Raw genomic sequence first — 18,142 nt, forward strand, 5'->3', positions numbered from 1 at the left:
AATTTGCTTCCCTCTCCTACACTCCCCCCTTCCATGTTCTATTTGTCAGAAAAGAGTCACCAAATCCAGCTCACACTCCACACCGAAGGGGAGGGGAATTAAGTTCCCGGGGAAGTATTGATTCATTTGTGGATGTGTGTTAAAGTCATCACAGTAAAGTACAAATATTGGAAGGGAGATCTTTGAGGCTAAGCAACTATCTTACTTCTCTCTAATGTGTCATCCACTAATTTTAGCATTCACTAAGACTTGCCCACAGCAATTATTCTGTGGTGTCCTTTTTAAAAATTATTTTTATTTTGTTATTTTTTTAAAAAGATTTTATTTATCTATTTGGGAGAGAGGAAAGAGCATATGAGCAGGTGGGTGGGATAGAGGAAGAGGGAGAAATAGACTCCCCTCTGAGCAGGGAACCCAACACTGGGCTCCATCCCAGAACTCTGGGATTGTGACTCGAGACAAAGGCAGACAACCAACTGAGCCACTCAGCCACCCTTAAGTTTTTAATTCCAGTTTAATTAACATACTGTTCTGTGGTGTCTTAGTAGTGATTTTGTTTTTTCCTCATTTCTTCTATATTTATTATTCAGAATTCATCTGGAAAGAAGATTTCTCCCTTTCTTCCATTTTATTCACTTGTTGATATGGACTCAAGAATATTTATTTTGTTCTAAGTTATACATTTATATCATAATTTCTTTTTATTGCTGAGATTGTTCTACCTTTGCCTTTGGGAGCTCTTTTAGATGGCTCCTTCCAACATACCTTCATATTTTCTTGTGTTTTCTTCCCCTGCCACCCTCCTCTCTTTTTCTTTCTTTCCTTTCTTTATCTACAAGATGGTCTAGTTCCCCCAGGTCTATAAGTGGCCATTTTTCCAAGGAGCTCTGGTTCCTTTTGTTGAGAATGATATTTAGAAACTAAGAGCTGGCTGCTAAGTGTGTTCATTGCTTCTTGGGTATCAATTCTTCTAGACCCTCTGGTGGGATAGAACTAAGAAGTATACGTATGCTAGCCCATGTATACACATCTCTATATTTATTTCTGTATCTATTCATATATATATATATATAAAAGATTTTATTTATTTGACATGGAGAGAGTACAAGCAGGAGGAGCAGCAGAGGGAGAGGGAGAAGCAGATTCCCAACTGAGCAGGGAGCCGGATGCAGGGCTTGATCCCAGGATCCTGAGATCATGACCCGAGCCGAAGGGAGATGCTTAACCGACTGAGCCACCCAGGTGCCCCTATTCATATATATATTAAAATAAACAAGAGTTCAGACTCTACCTCCAAATCTAGTCTGGCACCACAGAGTTCATTGTAGCCTTTTCTACTCGCTTATTTGTCACCTCTTGTTCTGATAGTGAGAAACCCGTCTCTCCTTATCTACATTTATTTACTTGTTCAATCTTAGCATACATTTAACGTAGTTTCAGAATTGCTAGACTATATTCCTCTGAGATATGAATTTACCAGCTAGAGTGCAGTGTTTACGTACAGTTTGTATGTCTTTATCTTACAGTTTCTTTTTATTTTTTTTTTTAGTTTTATTTTTTATTTTTTTATTTTTTTTATCTTACAGTTTCAAGTGAAAGCATAGTTTTCCAAAGTTAATTAGGCCAGCTCCCCCCCCCACCCCCGCCTTCAGTGAGGCTATATCATCCATCTGTAATATAGTTAGGTTTGTTTGTCTTAATCTTCATTCCATTATGGCTTCCCCTGATAGAGTGGTTAATTAAAAATTTTTACATATAATAAAAGTCACTCGTTGTGCTATATAGTTTTTTGTGTTTTGACAAATTCACAGTCATGCATTTGCCACCACAGTACCCGTACAGAAGAGCCCCATTAACCTAGAAATTCCTTTGTAGTAAACTTCCCTTTGCCTAAACCTGGCAAACGCTAATTAATCTGTTTTCCATCCTTAAAGTTTTGCCTTTTCCAGAATGTCATATAATTGGAATCACACAATTCGTAGATTTTTTTTTAGGCCTAGCTTCTTTCACTTACCAAAATGCATTTAAGATTTGCCCGTGTTGTTGCTCAAACCAATAGTTCATTCCTTTTTTATGTTCAGTATAGATAACCTTATTACATGGATATACCACAGTTCATTCTCCCATTTACGTGTTAGAGGACTTCTGGGTTATTTCTAGTTCTGGCAGTTATGAAAAAAGCTACTATAAATAGGCATGTATGGGTTTTTGTATGAACACAAATATTCAATTCTCTTGGATAAACATCTAGTAGTGGAATGGCTGGGTTGTATAAGTGTATGCTTCTGAGAAACTGTCACCTTGCTAAAGTGGAGAGTACAATGAAAGACAGTTCTAATGTCCCACATATTCCCTAGCGTTTGATTGTCCACACCCTTTTTCAACTGGAAACTGCTGTCCCACCCCAACTCCGACTTCTCCATTCTTTTTGGCCTCTGCCTGGATCACAAGCTGATCCATATTCTCACTTTGCATCCTGCTGGTATCCGCGAAGGTAATGATTTTAGACCACTTCATGTTTCCACTGTACACTAAAGTACTACTACATTTTTAATCTACTAATTGTCCTATAGGGGAGTTTCAGCAAACATTCTTAGGTTGGTATGAGAGATAATAGCACCCTGCTTGAGAAGAATTCCCTTCTGGCTTTCTCAGACATTGGCTTTTGTGAGTTCCCTAACTTCTGTGCGTCTCAGCATTTTTGTAGTCTACCTGAATGAACCACTGAGATATATAAGGATGGCCAGCGATCTTTACCAGACCTGGTAGTGGCCATGGGTCTGGCAAGCATAGCCTACTCCACAGAGCTCTTCAGCTGGGTTTCTGGGTCCTAATTCATCAGGAAGGAGTTATGTGTCTGGTCCCTGCTTGGAGTCCCTGTCTTCTGACTTGACAGCTAGCACATTCTCATAGTCACTAGAAGTGTCATTTGACATGTCTTCTTCGTGTTTCATCTGACTACTCTCACTCTGTGCAGATGGCTGACAGGTCACATGTTCCCCTAGAGCCAGGAAACTCCCTGATTTCACAACAAATTGGAGGTGGGTACCTGGACCGTCCATCCTGCCTTCTGTGTTTGAGGATGTCACGTCTTCCTCCCCCTGCTGCTGGTTTCCATTGGTGTGTGCTGGTGGAACATTTTCATAATCTCTATAGCACTGGAAAACCAGACAGGACTGCTTCCCCTGGATGGTCTCAAGATTCAGCCCTGCCATATTGACATAGTCATTCGAGGTCTCCGAAGAGTCTTCCCCATCGCTGAGTGGATCATTGCTTTCAGACTTTAGAGACCCAAAACTGATGTGGTCACTGGCATTCCCACAGCCCTTGTCTCTTTCCTCAGTAGACTCCAGCTCCTGGGTACTTGGGAGGGCAAAGAGGCCCGTGGGGGTGCTGTCGGTAGAAGCTTGAGCCTTAGCAATCTCTTCTGCTGTGGGCACATTGATGTAATCTCTTGAATCCTCTGAAGAAATGCTCAGGCAGTCTCTGGCTGCTCTGACATTGACATAGTGTGCTGAGGGAGTGAGGTCCCCACACATCTGGAGCCCCGTGGCATTGTCATAGATGCCCACTGCATAGCTGTTGGCATGAGTATGGTCTCTGTACAGCCAGAGGGCATTGCCTGCTTGGGAGGGCTATAAGCAAGAAGAGAAAGCCAGTGACAGGACTGAAGCAGAAACACAGGTGAAGCCTTTCTACTTCCCCACCCAGGACCACTATCTCATAGTTCCTTCACTTTGTTCCTTACCTTGTAGAACATCTCTAAGTTGGAGGTCTCCAGTTGCAAAGCTTTAGATCATGGGCAGGTATGAGTAGTGTGGGCTAAGTTTAGGGAACACGACAGTGTAAATGTGATGATAAATTGCTGCTGGTTTTTGGTCACAGTGTGGGTGTTCAGTGGGGAGTCTGTAGAGGGGAATAGTATGAACTGGGGAGAGCCGCTACCTGTGAGCGTTGAGAGGCAATAGAGTACAGTGGCTAAAAGTAGTGACTCAGCCTTAGACTCAGGATGGAAATCCCAGCCTCGCTACTCTGTGCCGAGTTTGGGCAAAGTCACCTAATCTCTTTGTGCCTTACCTCCCTCGCAAATAAAAAGGGGATAGTCATAATATCCACATGATATGTTTTTTGTGAGGAGTAAGTGTGTGACTATGCATAAAGTGTTGGGAATAGTTTCTGGCACATGGAAGACACTAACAAATGGTTGTTATTATTAAAGGGGCAGCTGGCATATGGACCCAGCCCATTGTGGCCATTTAGGGATGCCGGTCTGATGTTTCCAGAGCTTCTGACTTTTCAAGAAAAGCTGGACATCCAGATTTTAATGTGAAATCTTTTAGATTTTTAAATGTTGGCGACTGGTTCCAAATGTTCTTCATCTACTACACAGTCCGTAGCCAAACATGTGTTGTGGCCTCATATCAGTTTGGGATGGAGTGCTAGAACTCGCTTTGGCAGGGACGTTTCTTCCTCCCTGCACATTATCAGCCATGCAAGCTTGGTCCCCCAGGAGTTTGTAGAGGTGAGAGCAGAGCCCAGCCCGAGGATGGGATATGTGGGAGGAGCACTAGGGGTGTCCAAGTGCTAACTGAACAGTAAAGCTCTGGGTAGTGAGAAGCTGGGCAGCAGCAGGATCAGCAGCAGCAGTAGGACTGTGTTCATCTGAGATGACCACAGAGCCAAGGGACCGATTCTTCAACAAGCAAGTGAGAGCTTATCTGTTGGAGATGAGGCCCCTGAGCTTCCAGGTCCCCCCTTTCCTGTCTTGGGTGTCTCTGCCCCACAGTGTTGTGGGGCTCCTCCTTGAGGGCTGCCTTTAGAGCCAGATCACAGGCCACACTAGGTCATTGTTATTCATTGTAGTGTTCCCATGGTAACGTCAAAAATACCCCACGTTTGATCAAACACTTTCTACACCAGCTACCGTCCTCAATGACTTACAGACATACCTGCTATTGAGGATAATTGAAACCATTTGCCATGGGCCCCAGAAGTAATTCCCAAAAGCAGGGTTTTAAGGATGTTTTGAGCACCCACAGCATTGCTGGAATATTTGTATCCTCTCTCGAGGTAGGATACAGCGTTGGAAGGGGACAATACTCATTTGAGTGAGCTGTTACCCTTGTTAAAACAATACATTTCCATTCTAACACCGAATCTTTGAACACATGTGCCCTGGTATCTTACTTAGAATCCTGAGCCACTGTTCCTACCTTTCCTGATTTTTGTCCCTGGGCAGTAGGGAGGTCCCTGAGGCTAGTCTTCCCGATTTATCAATAGGGCCACAGGGCCACTGCCAGGGGACATGTCGTTTGCCAGGAAAGGAGATCTGTGACCTGAACTTATTTACCCCAGTTCTGCCAGAGACATGTCCTCTCTCCCAAGGGGCTTGTCCTCTCCCTTGACTCTTACCACAGCATCAGAAGGAGGGCTATCATAATTTCTGGAAAGGAGGCTCTCGGTACTGAAAATATGGTTACTCCTTGACTGCCGTCTCCCTGAAAGGACAGAGAACAAACCCTGAAGATAGCCAGCCAGTCCCCTGAGCGCTTCCACCTCGATGGTCCCCGCATTGTGGTTGATGCGGGTTTGTGTGGTGTCGGTATTTGAGGCCGGTGTTCTGTGGTGAGAGGGGCAGAGCTAGGGAGAATGATGTGCTCTGAGGCCTGGGACTGTCCTCTGTTTTTAACAAGGACCAAAAAAAAAAAATAATAATAATAATAATAAGGACCAGAGGACACTAATTAGCACAGAGTTTAGAGCAGCTGGGGAGGAGGCTCCTGTAATGCCAGAGGCCATGCTCTTCTTCTGTATGTGTCCCCCATTCTTGGGCATACCCATCCGTCCTTTGCTTACTTCATATCAGGACAAATAAAAAAAAAACAAAAAAACCCGACCCAGACACCTCCCAGCTCCCTTTTTATAGCTCTGTAGGCCCCTAATGGAGTTACAGCCTGCTTCTGACTATCCCGTCCTCCTCCACGCTCCCTGAAGGGCAGAAAGGTCTGAAAATGTAAAGAAAGTTGCTTCTGAAAAAAAAAAAAAAAAAAAAAGTTGCTTCTGGGGCAGCTGAGCAGTTTAGTGCTGCCTTCAGCCCAGGGCGTGATCCTGGAGATCCAGGATCGAGTCCCACGTCAGGCTCCCTGAATGGAGTCTGCTTCTCCCTCTGCCTGTGCCTCTGCCCCTCTCTCTCTTGCTCTGGGTCTCTCATGAATAAACAAATAAAATCTTAAAAAAAGAAAAAAGGTGCTTCTGGGTATGAGAGGTGCATTCTGGATGAAGTTCAGTAACATTTGTGCTCTGCAGATTAGAAAGAAAAAAAACCTACCCAGCTCTCCTTGCCTCTGGGGTAAGGAGTCATAAATATTTTTGGCTCCTTGTCTGGGTCGAGACAGAGAAAGTAAGGGCATGACGGTAACTCGGAAGTAAGGAATGTGTCCTGCAAGACAATGAGAGAGATGGAGATCTCAGTGGGGGCAAGTGGTACCGAATGCAGGGACCCTTAGGGATGAGATAGTCCCTGAAAATATTCCCCATCCTCACTATGTATCATAAAAAATACATTTTCACACTTGCCCAATTCCATTTGAGCCAGAAGACTGGGAGAAGAAGCAAGTGGGCAAGTAGGGGGTGGTGGGAAAGGGTGGGCATAAATGTCTCAGGGCAATGACCTGCAAAGTGGAACTCTGATTGGCACTGAGCCTTTCAGGGCCATGGCTTAGACTCTCAAAAGTGAGACAATGGCCAGTGTGTCAGGGAAGAGCAGAAGAGAACAGAGTTTATGTCTGGAGAATAAACTTGGCCTTGAATGCCAGGCTAGATGGTGGATCCTCGTGTGTCTCCACTTGGGACAATCAAAGGACTCACGCTGCTTCTTCCATTTATTCCAGTTCCATAGGCTGTAGAAGATCAGAGTGGTCAGTAGGACGGCAAGGAATCCTGCAAACCCAGAAAATATGGCTCTGCTCTGGTCTTTCTCTCTGTGGGGAAAAACAAGGGCCATTCTCCAGCTGTAGGAGGCTGAGAAGGCTGGAGAAAGGTTTTCTGCAGGAATTGGAGCCTGAGGACTTGGAATGGGAGCCGGCCGGAAAGCTGAGGTGGGTAGGCTGTGTGGTTGAAGAGGGTGTCTTCATTGTGGACAGAAGGAAGCTGGGCATTACCCCTTTGGAAGCCCTACTGGATGCCAGGGGTTTGCGTGTGTGTGAAGCTCATTTAATCTTTACAACGTCTCATCTCTCCTTGTGGCCAGAAACCTGAGATTGAGACTCAGAGAGGCCGAGTGATATATCAAAGATCACACAGGTGGGAAGGAGCAAAGATGGAACGTGAGTCTAGGTCTGTTGGGGCCCAAAGAGTGTGTGCTCTTTCCAGTGTACCACACTCTCCTCCAAACTGGCAAAATCAGGTTCACCTGCCCTTGCTTCCTCCTCACTCCCTACTCCTTGGTGTCCTGTCTTGTGTGGAAGAGGGAGCTGCTCTGGGACAGAGTCCGGCTGGCGGGCATTTGAACAACCCCCGTGTATAGACTTGCAGAACTGGTCTCCAACAATACTTGCTGTTTTGTGGAATGTGACCCACACAAATGCAGGAGTGAGTTTCTGCTGCTTGTGGTTCCCTGACAGCACTGGGGTTGCTGCTCTGCTTTGCCTACTGGAACAAGAAGAAGCCAATGGAGGATACAGCAGGAATGGCCAACAGGTCAGCTAGTCCTAGGCTTGTTTACCCAATTCTCCTGGACATTTCTGCTAAACTGCCCAATGGACATCTCAAACCAAATATGTCTGAAACAGAATGCCTGTTCTTCCCCCATAAGCCTGCTTCTCCTCTGGTGTCTCCCATCATCTAGTGGTTGGAGCTATCCTTGACTGCTCCTTTTCTTTCACACCTCAATTATTCAGTCAACCAGAAAATTCCATCTGCTCAACTCTGGGCATCTTTCCCAAACCCAGACACCTCCACTCCTCCATTGCCACTCCTTGCTTCCACATGGGTCTTTGCAGTAACCTCCCTAGCGCGTTGCCTTGCCTTCACTCTTGACCCCCACATACTACCTTCACACATGAGCCTGCATGATCCTCCTCACAGTAAACCAGATCACGTCCCCTCTCTTCCTGTGACCCACATGACTTTGATCACACTTGGGATAACATCCACAATCCCTACTCAGCGAGGACTTCATGGCCCCTTATGGTCTAGCCTTTGCCCTCCTCCTCCTCTTCTTTTTTCTTCTTCTTCTCTCTCTCTCTTTTTAAAGCATTTATTAATTGAGGGATGCCTGGGTGATTCAGCGGTTGAGCATCTGCCTTGGGCTCAGGTCGTGATCCCGGGGTCCTGGGATGGAGTCCCACAACGGGCTCCCTGCAGGGAGCCTGCTTCTCCCTCTGCCTGTGTCTCTGCCTCTCTCTGTGTCTCTCATGAATAAATAAAAATAAAATCTTAAAAAAATTATTATTTGAGAGAGAGAGGAGGGGTAGAAGGAGTAGGAGAGAGAATCCCAAGCAGGCTCCAAGTTGAGCATAGAACCGATGCAAGGCTAGATCCCATGGCCCTGAGATCATGACCTGAGCCGAGATCAGGAGTTGGACACTTAACCTCCTGAGCCGCCCAGGCGCCCCTCTGCCTACCTTCTGACCTCATTTCCTACCACTTTCCTTCTGACGTGGACAGCCAGGACTCCTGGCTGGTCCCTGTCCATGCATAGCACACTGCCACCTCAGACCTCCAGGTCCTCTCCCAGGGTGGGGGTGGGGGGGCAGGTAGCTCCATCTCTCATTTCCCTCAAGTCTCATCTGAAATATCACCTGCTCAGACAGGCCTATTACTCCCAGTCCCCTTAACTCTGTTCTGGTGACATTTTATTATATATCCATTTGTTTGTCCATATCTGACTTTCCTACTTGACTGTAAGCTCCAAGAAGCCATGGACTTGTCCATCCTATTTACCTGGTACCTGGGACAGTGCCTGGCACTTAGCAAGGGCAGGGTGAATATTTGTGGAATAGATGAGTGACTTAGTAAACACGAATGAACATAGAAGTAGTTATCTGGGGGGGGGGGGGCTTCAGGGTTCTGACAGCTTCATAAATTCAGTCCCCATCCATGCTCCTTCCACCTGCAGGTGACATATATGTGTTTGTCATGATAATACATTTATTTCCCTAAACGACAGGGATTTGAAATTTATTATTGCTGAGTTGCACTGTTATCACAGCACTGAGATTCCTACCCACAAGTGTTAAAGTTTCAACCTCTCTTGGACTTTTTATGTGTCTTAGTATGATCCCGCAAGTTTTAGCAATAAAATGTGTAGCCATGCTGAGTTCTGTGAGATTTTATATCCTAAAGACATATCTTTATACATCGATGATTGCATTTTCCATGCATGGAAAGTTTTTAGGACCTAAAAATACAGACTGAAAGAAAACAGGCCTGTTGTTTCCATCATGGTGGCTCCTAATTTTTGAGGGGGAAGGAGGAGAGTGGTCGTTGGGACCTGATACGGGGAAGATTGAGGACAATGACTGGGACCTCTGGGAGGTAAGAAATCCACCCAGGCCAGACAGCAAGGTCTAAGGACCCTCTCTCCCTGCAACTTCCTTTTCTCACCGCTACCCATTCCTTCCCTCCCAGCAGTCCTGGGCAAGCTTCTCTAAGCCTAGAATTTGGTGGTCTAAGGGGACCTGAGGGCAGTCGTGAGGGCTAGGAGCACTGCTGGGGTAGAAGTGCCGGGGTCGGCCAGGGCTGTCTGTCTAAATCAGGGGAGGGTGGAGCTCACCACCCTGAGTTACTCACCTGTCCAGGCTGCCGGCAGTTACCTGCAGAGTCCTGGCTTCCAAGGTCCTCCCTCTGATTTCTGAAATGGTCGGGGTGATCACATCCATGGTCATAGAAACCTCTCTGGCTTCAGCTTCTTCTTCTAAGCTTTCTCTCAGTTATCAACAGCTAACACATGCCACTTCTCCTGGCTCTTCCTAAGTGACCATCCATCAGGAGAAAAGGCAAAATTGACTTGTGTTTTGCATACCACCATAACCACTTTCTTAAGTAGATAAGAAGACTAGAAATCCTCCTCATCTCCATGTTTTCCAATCTTTCTAGAGCTTTCTTTCCCCCAACATTGCGTCTACCTGGCGTCTACCCCTGAAATGTTAGGCTGCATTGAGCCCAAACACAAAAACAACACGTTTGGTTCTACCTGGATGTGGCTACCGTGTCCACTGTGGGAAGCACGAACTCATTCTGGTGCCATGCGCCCCGAGAGAGGTGGCTCAGGGAGATGCTATGCGCTCAGCCTCCTGGTGGAAGTGTGAGGAGTGTAGGGGGGAAACTGCCAAGAGGAGAGAGAGAGAGAGAGAGAGAGAGAGACTCCGTGAGAAGCTCATCCCCTCCCAACCCCCAGAGCAGAGAGAAAAGAGCAAACATTTGCCAGAATGGAAACAAGAGAGTCGTCACAGGAAACGACAGCACTGATGTGCTAATGAGGCATGGGGCACAGGAAATGCTGCTCAGCTACAGCAAGGTAGAAGAAGACATGTCTGCACCCCCTGTTCCCTGGGTTGGCCGGGTGTGTGTGTGGGGGGTGGGTGGGGGGGCCTGTGGTCTGTGGGGAGTGTGACTAAAGATGGGGCAAGGTGGTGGGGGATCCATGATTGTTCCTATGGGTTTTGGGGACGGGCTATTTTCATAGACACTTCCTGGGTGATTTTGACAAAGCTGGTCTGTGTTTTCCATTTTGAGAATCTCTGGGGATTACCCTCTGAATGGAGCCAAGGCCAGGTCAGTGTTGGCCATTCCTTCCCGGAGCCCTGCCCTCCGTGGCCCCTGGCGGCCGGCTCTCGGCAGGACTCTTCTGGAGGTCCATCCCCTTGTTGTGCACCTGTCTCAGAGGCCAGAAATCTCATTCCTGGTCTTTTCTCAGACTTAGGCAATTGTTCAGATTTGTTTCTGGCTCCCTTCTCTTTCCCTTATCAACTTCCCGGAAGTCTCAGCCCCTTGGGAGAGTCCAAAGAGAAGGGGCCAGGCCACTAGGACTTTTCCGGGGATGTGAGGGGCCTCTGACCTGGCTTTCCACAGGGAAATGGACTCCCTCCCCATGGCAGGGAAGACAGCCAGTGCCTCAGCACCTCCCATCCCTCCCCTGTGGGCACTAAGGTCCCAGCTCCTGGGGACGGGGGGTGGCTGTCTACCCTGGCCTGCACGTCCAGGTGCCCCCAGAGCCCCAGGGGAGAGGGTGCAGGTGGCCTGAGTGGCTCTCCCAGGAGCTCTGCCCTCTGGGCTCTGGCTGCCATCCCCCCACCTGGCCTTACCTGGCAGGAGCACAGGTGGTTCAGGGACAGCTGGTTCAAGAGCTGGACCCTGGGGCTTTGCCCCCCTGTCCTTGGGAAAGGGTCTGAGTAGAACTAGGGCTCCTCAGGAGAAAACGACCTGTCGCTCCAGGCCCTGCGGCCAGGACTGGAAGAGTGAGCTGGATTCCCCAGGCCTGTCCTGAGCTGAGCGCGGGGGCGGCCGTAGAGGATGGCGGGGGAGCTGGGAGCTTGGAAGGTGGTAGGAGAGGGTACAAGAGAAGGGCCGATAGAACCAAACCTCACGACCCTGGCTGCTACTTAAAAAAAAAATAAATATTTTTTTTCTTTTTAAAGACATTCTCCTGTGTGATCATCTGAAGACCTTGTTTTTTCTTATCTTATCCAGAGTGTCTGAGTCAGACTAATCTTTCCTCTGGTTTCCTGACTGTCTCCCCCACCGGCGGCCTCCCCACACTTGAGGGCAACAGCCTTCTGAAAGGGGTTTCCACAGAACGAGCTCCAGGTTTCCAGACCTGGCTGCACCCTGCCACCTGCTCTCCTTTCCCTCCTGCTTGTGCGACTGCCAATCAGACCCACAAACACTAAATCCGCGTGTGAAATTATTCATCATAGTAATGGAAGAAAACTGCTCCTTCCGGGGAAATAGGACACATGTTTGAAACCTGATGGCTCTGGTATTTCCCTTCAACCACTTTTAATGATTTCAGGGTTGAATGTGACATGTGATCCCAACGTATTAAGATTAGGGGTGCCTGGGTGGCTCAGTCGGTTGCACATCTGACCCTCGATATCAGCTCAGCTCTTGACCTCAGGGTCACGAGTTCAAGACCCTGGGTTCCACTTAAAAAAAAAGTATTAAGATTATTATTATTATTATTATTTTATTATTATTATTATTTTAAATATTAAAGCTATTTTTAAAAAATATTTTATTTATTTATTCATGAAAGACACAGAGACACAGGCAGAGGGAGAAGCAGGCTCCTCACAGGGAACCCGATGTTGGACTCAGTCTCAGGACCTTGGGATCATGTCCTGAGCCAAAGGCAGATGCTCAACCACTGAGCCACCCAGGCACCCCTAAGATTGGTTTCAAACGGACCCTTATGCATCCGAGCAAAACCCTTTGAATGGAAGGGATTGAGTCTGTACTAACTCAGTGATGTGGTTTTTAGTATTACTAAAAACCTTCCAGAATCTTCTGGAAAGACAGAAGCACTGTGTTAAGAGCATCGATACAAGATCAGATCCTAAACGACTGCTTGGACAGGTCGTCTAATCTTTTTGGGTGTTTCCTTGGATGTAAAATAGCAATACTACCACATAGGTAATGCAATTATGAAAATTGCGCTGACCATGAAAAATGCTTTGCTGAGGACTTGGCATGTGCAATCTCATTAAACGGGGGGTGCTATTCTGTGATTATCTTATTATACATTAGGCTCATTTCTTTATACTTAATGGATCGCCTCCTTTGGTCTTCCTCTCTTCCTCTCTTGATGCCCAGCCTACCTTTCTACCATGTGTTCCTCTATTCCTTGAGTGCAGATTTATGGAAAGTCTCCCACCACATGGCACTGGGCACACTGGCTTTGTACATGCGGTCTGACCCACACACAGTGGTGAGCCTCAGCTGGCACCCCCTAGCAGGCACTCTGTACTCCATGCACGCCCCACTCTTGTCATTTCCATGCTCTGGGCCTTTGCACTGATTCATTCATTGTGACAGCAGTTTCTTTCTCTCTCTCTCTCTCCCTCATAAAATTCCGATAAGATCCATTTGAAGAGTTTATACTGGTTATTTCCGGGTTGTGGGGCTTGAGGTATCTTGTTACTTTCTTCATTGGACTCTTACCGCTTGAATTATTATAAGGATCAAGTGTCATTTTTTTTTAAGATTTTTTTTTATTTAGTTATGATAGTCACAGAGAGAGAGAGAGAGAGAGAGAGAGAGAGAGAGAGAGGCAGAGACACAGGCAGAGGGAGAAGCAGGCCCCATGCGCCGGGAGCCCGACGTGGGATTCGATCCCGGGTCTCCAGGATCGCGCCCCGGGCCAAAGGCAGGCGCCAAACCGCTGCGCCACCCAGGGATCCCTCAAGTGTCATTTTTATAAAAAAATAAATTGGTTATTAAAATATATGTCATAAGTGTCACCCCCTCTGTGAAGACTTCCTCTCCTGGAACTGGGTTTGGCTCTTCTGGGTCGCCAGGGCAGCAGGCCTGATAGCTCTGATTGTTGGGATTAGTTGTTTAAATGACTGTCTCCTCAAGTAGACTTTGAACCCCTTCAGGGCAGGGACTTTGTTTTATTTATTGCATCTCTGACTCAGTGCCTGACCATCAGAATCAAACGGGGCCTCTGAGAAGTTCTCTTAGGTGCTTATTGTGGCTGTGAATTCATGGCCTACGTGTCTAACAGGGTGAGCTGTTGAGAAAGAAATGGGTGTCTAGTGTTTTCTCCTGTTGCGTGCTCGGCAGCGAAGGAAAGGGAAAAGCAAGCCCTTGTTATCCCTCGAAGGAAGGGCAACCTGGCTCCTGTGTTGGGTCTCCTTTGCCCCAAGGAGGGGTTAATGATGGCTTTCATATTTCTGGGCCAGAAAAACGCCAAAGTTGTCCTGTGTGAAAGACAACTCCAGCCAGGCTTTGTTCTCGAAGGCTTAGGGGCTGAGGCAAACCACAGCAGGGGCAGCCGGAGCCTGAGCGGTGGCAATCCTCCACATTCCTTATTCACTTGCTCCTATGCTGGAGGCCGTCTCCAGTCCAGGCAAGTCTGAAACTGAGAACAAAGGCTGCAAATATTTTCCTTTTAAGTTCAAGTTGAAAGAGAGCAGGATTAGGACAAAAAGATTTAGAAAATATGGAAATACTGCTCTGCTCCCTGCTCCCACTCGGCCCAAGGCCCTTGAGGAGTGAGAGGAGAATTTGGAAGCAAGCAGTGTGACTAGAGGACAGTTTTTACCCACTTAGGCCAGGCCTTTGTGGATGAGGTGGATTGGCATGGCTGACAGGCAAGAGAGCCCTTTCCTTAGGTCTGGTATCCTGAGAGCAGGGCAGACCTCTGCCTCTTTGGTCTTTCTAGAGTTTTCTGTGTTTGGCAGCCCCCTCTGGAGTCCCAGCAGCTGCAGAGCTGTGGAGCAGAGCTAGCTGTGAGGTGTGTTCAGATGAGCAACTGTTTGCTGACAGCCCCAATGCCGCCTCAGCCCCAGGGCTGTGAGCACAGGCCCCCCTCAGCCAGCCCACACAAGCACACAAGGTTCTGACCCTGGGTCTCTGGGCAGGAAGGAGGCAACTCCTCAGCAGCAGCAGGGAGGGCAAGAGAGGGCAGGGCAGCAGGGTTGGGTGAAGGGATGCAGTGGCATTAGGGATCAGATGTAGGCACAGCACATCTCAGAGGAGGCCTGGAAGGCAGAGGGCCTGCCTGGGGACCAGACAGCCAATGTGGCCATAGGAGTGCAAGGGCTGGAACATGGAGGGCGGGTCAAGAGGATTTTCTTTGTTCCCTTCTTGCACAAGTGAGTAGAATGTCATTTCAATCGCTTCATTGACCAGGGCGTTAAAAAACTTGGCTGGCAAGTGATAGATCTTACATTTTTTGGAACAAGCATTTTCTTTTCCCTATTCCGTGTGTCACAGGTCAACAGCATGACAGAGGGCTTAGACTTACCTATGTCCTGCAGTATTAGGCTAGGCCACATATGGCATGTGCTAGTCAAGTCAACATCGACCTTCCAGTTTCCCCTACATGGTAGCCACATGATAGATCCTCAACCATAAGACAGATCATTGTAGGCCTCAGTGAAAACCTTCCAGTGGTTTCCCACCTTGTGATGGCTTATAGGCTCTGCCCAGCTCCCAGCCCTGTGTCTGCACGTCCCTCTTTCACTTCCCCACTTAGTCACTCAGTTTCAGCCCTGCCTTCTTTGTACGTCCTCAAACACATCATGGTCTTCTGTGTCAGGACCTTTGCACTTACTGGGCCCTTTGCCTGGAATCTCTTTCCTCCACATATTTATCTAAGCTCACTCTCTGACTCCCTTCACATAGCTTCACAAACGTCTGTTCATCAGAGACGCCTTCTCTCCCAAACAGCTCTTGGGACACCCGGCGGGGGTGGGGGCAGTGCTCAGTCATTTGAGCATCCGACCTTGGTTTGGGCTTAGGTCCTGATCTTGTGGGTTGTGAGACTGAGCCCCGCGTTGAGCTACGTGCTCAAGGAGTTTGCTTCGGATTCTCCCCTTCTCTCTCTGCCTCTCTCTCAAATAAAATCAACAAAAGAGTAACCCTCATGCCCTGTGCCCCCTGTTTGCCTTACATTTTACCTTTCCTCCCTGGTCCTTGTCACCATTTGACATGCTAAGTACTTATTTCTTCATTTTGTCTCTCCTCTATGAGACCAAATTTGAAGGGGGCAGAGACTTTGTTTTGTTCCTGCTGCATTCTTGGGGTGTACAAAAGTGCCTGGCACAGGGCGTGCTTGTCGAATGAGTGAGTGGACCAATATCCATCCAAGAGGAGGAGGTGAGACCATAAAAATGATCAAGAGAGGCCTCTTGCAGATCTTGGTGAGTGCTCCTTAGTTTGGGGCTAGATTTTGTTTAATTTAGACAAGAAAAAGAGTTCTCATGCTTTAAGGGCTGTGGAGCAATTTGTCTTTGTTGCAGGTGTAAGGGGCCGGGCCTGCCCACACACGTCCTGGTATGTGCTAGTGTCCAATGCACTAACGATACTGCCACAATCAATGAAAGAGAAATGCCACTTAGGCATCCTCTGATGGTCTTTAACAGCAATTTTAGACCCTAGACTGAAAAAGGAAAGAGTGTCAGAGTTGGGGAGACCCTTTGGTCACACAACAAATTAGTAACAGGGTTGGGGTTATGACCAAGGCCTTCTCATTTCCAGGCCAGCACTCTTCACCACAGCTTAAATGAGCCATCATGCTTCTCCTCTGGAACTGTATGCCATTCCACTGGGTTGCTTAGATCTCTGATCTCCAGCCCACTGCTGCTCTTTCCACAGCAAATTGTGAAGGTGAGTCTGTCCACTGGACAACGATCTCAGCAGGATGGACTACAATCACTAAGTTTTACTCTTGTTGTATTTGTGCTTATGTTGGTAACTATAATGGGAAACAATCAAGACAGGATCCAAATTGGGCTTGCTTGTGTATTCAATCACATGAGACTTGTTATGGTGTCACCCACGTTTGGATCATTTCAGAGCTGGCAGGGACCTCAGAGAGGACTAGTTCACAATACCTTTAAGGCATTTTTTTTTTTTTTAAGGTGACTGCTCACCTACAAGCCAAACACTTTTTTTTTTTTTTTAAAGCTACTTTTGTTGAACACCTGTGGGCTCTGAATCATCTCTAAGAAATGAATCCCTTTTGGATCTTCAAAGGGGTAATCTGAAAATCATCCATGCATTTCAACTGTCTCCTTGTTGAGATGGAAAATCAAGCCACTGGAGAAGCAGGGTTCGGGATGCAGGTCTCCTACCTCCTGGGCTGCCACACTTTAGAATCTTACTCCACCTCTCTGACTTCCCTGTTTTAGATCCTCCACCAAGCGGTGAGCAGAAAAAACGCAAACCCCTTCTCTCTCTTAGCGGATAAGCAGTAGTTTCAGTTCCAAAGATTTGGTAGGGAAGATGCAGAGATTCTTGACTCAAAGGAAGGGTTTTGCATTACCAAGGGGGGTACTTGCTCTCCCTCTTACATTGTTGAAGGCAATTGCTAGTCGCTAGCCCCAACTTCCTTGGCACCACTTCCTCTTTCAAGTAAGTTTTCAGGTGTATTTACTTTCAGTAAGGCCAAGCCATGGGGATCTGGAATCCTAAAACACAAATCACGGTCTTTCAGCATAGTGTTCCTGGGCCTGGCATGCAAAAAAAAACCCTGTAACCTAACCAATTGTGCTGTGTCTGGAGGATGGTCTTCGTGGCCTCCATTACAGGAGACATTGGAGAAATCAAGTGTTGGCTGAGCCTGAACTCGGGGACCAGATCTACCTAAAGCAGAGACAGATGCACCTGGCTCTGAGTGTGAAGATGGTTCAGGTAACTCCCCTTGCTCAGACTTCATGAGCAGAAGCCAAGCTTCTGACTGTAATTTGGCTTCTCTAATATGTGGATCTCTTAAATTCTCATTGTAAGGGTTAAGTGGCCTTCTTGTTTTGACATTAGCCTCTGAGGAGATAGCAGAGGGAGGCCATTCCAAAGAGACGGCTGTCTTCCGTGTGTGTCTTCTGAGGACAGGGAAGTATTTTTTGAAACAAGTTTTAGAGAAGTAAAGATGTATGATTAGTTCCATGTCGGGATATGGGCAAGCCCAGAAACCAGAATCCACTCCCTTTCAAGGCTGGAAGTATTACATTCTATGGATCCAGCAGGTTGTTATCTCTCATGGTGAGGTTCATGTTGGGGACAACTGAATGTTGACGGCATCACAAACATGGTGACATGTTTACATGTTTTATTTACAACATTTAGGGTTTCTAAATTATTTGCTGGTAAAGGACATGCCATTTCTACCTTCATGCCTGCAGTGACATGAAGGCCATGCCCTAAAAGACCCAGGTCAGGGCCTGGCGATCAGTTCACTGGTAGCCAATGACTAATCTTTGGATTTGCCGCAGAGTAAGTCATCAGGCAGTTGCCTGGTTGTGTGTGTACTTGGGAGGGAACCAATAGTCTTGATGGAGAACTTCAAACAAACCAGTGACCACAGGGAGAGGGTATGGTGGCTGAGAAAGGCTTGTGAACTATTATTAAAGATGGAGCATAAAATTATGCTTTTTTAGAACTGGGGGTAGGGGAAAAGATGGAAGAAAAGAGCATG

At 47.2% G+C, this 18,142-nt stretch overlaps 1 protein-coding gene across 1 annotated transcript; it reads right to left on the bottom strand.

Moving 5' to 3' along the window:
* Positions 1-1,676: 1,676 nt before the first annotated feature.
* Positions 1,677-9,881, bottom strand: LAX1 (lymphocyte transmembrane adaptor 1). The gene is made up of 5 exons (XM_055334240.1): positions 9,793-9,881; positions 6,868-6,980; positions 6,329-6,439; positions 5,413-5,498; positions 1,677-3,635 (listed from the first exon to the last, which is right to left on the bottom strand). The coding sequence occupies exons 1-5, from the start codon at positions 9,879-9,881 to the stop codon at positions 2,850-2,852; spliced, it is 1,185 nt and encodes a 394-aa protein (XP_055190215.1). The 3' UTR covers positions 1,677-2,849.
* Positions 9,882-18,142: the final 8,261 nt, after the last annotated feature.

This window comes from Nyctereutes procyonoides, unplaced genomic scaffold (assembly GCF_905146905.1).
Source record: "Nyctereutes procyonoides isolate TBG_1078 unplaced genomic scaffold, NYPRO_anot_genome, whole genome shotgun sequence".
NCBI classification, from domain to species: Eukaryota; Metazoa; Chordata; class Mammalia; order Carnivora; family Canidae; genus Nyctereutes; species Nyctereutes procyonoides.

Bases quoted from the DNA above. Each gene is read 5' to 3' on its own strand.
- LAX1 (XM_055334240.1), bottom strand. From the start codon at position 9,881: ATGGATGTGATCACCCCGACCATTTCAGAAATCAGAGGGAGGACCTTG. The intron at 6,981-9,792 runs GTGAGTAACTCA...TTTTCCCCACAG, and splicing joins ACTGCCGGCAGCCTGGACAG to AGAGAAAGACCAGAGCAGAG. The intron at 3,636-5,412 runs GTAAGAGTCAAG...TCTTGCTTATAG, and splicing joins GCCCTCCTTCTGATGCTGTG to CCCTCCCAAGCAGGCAATGC.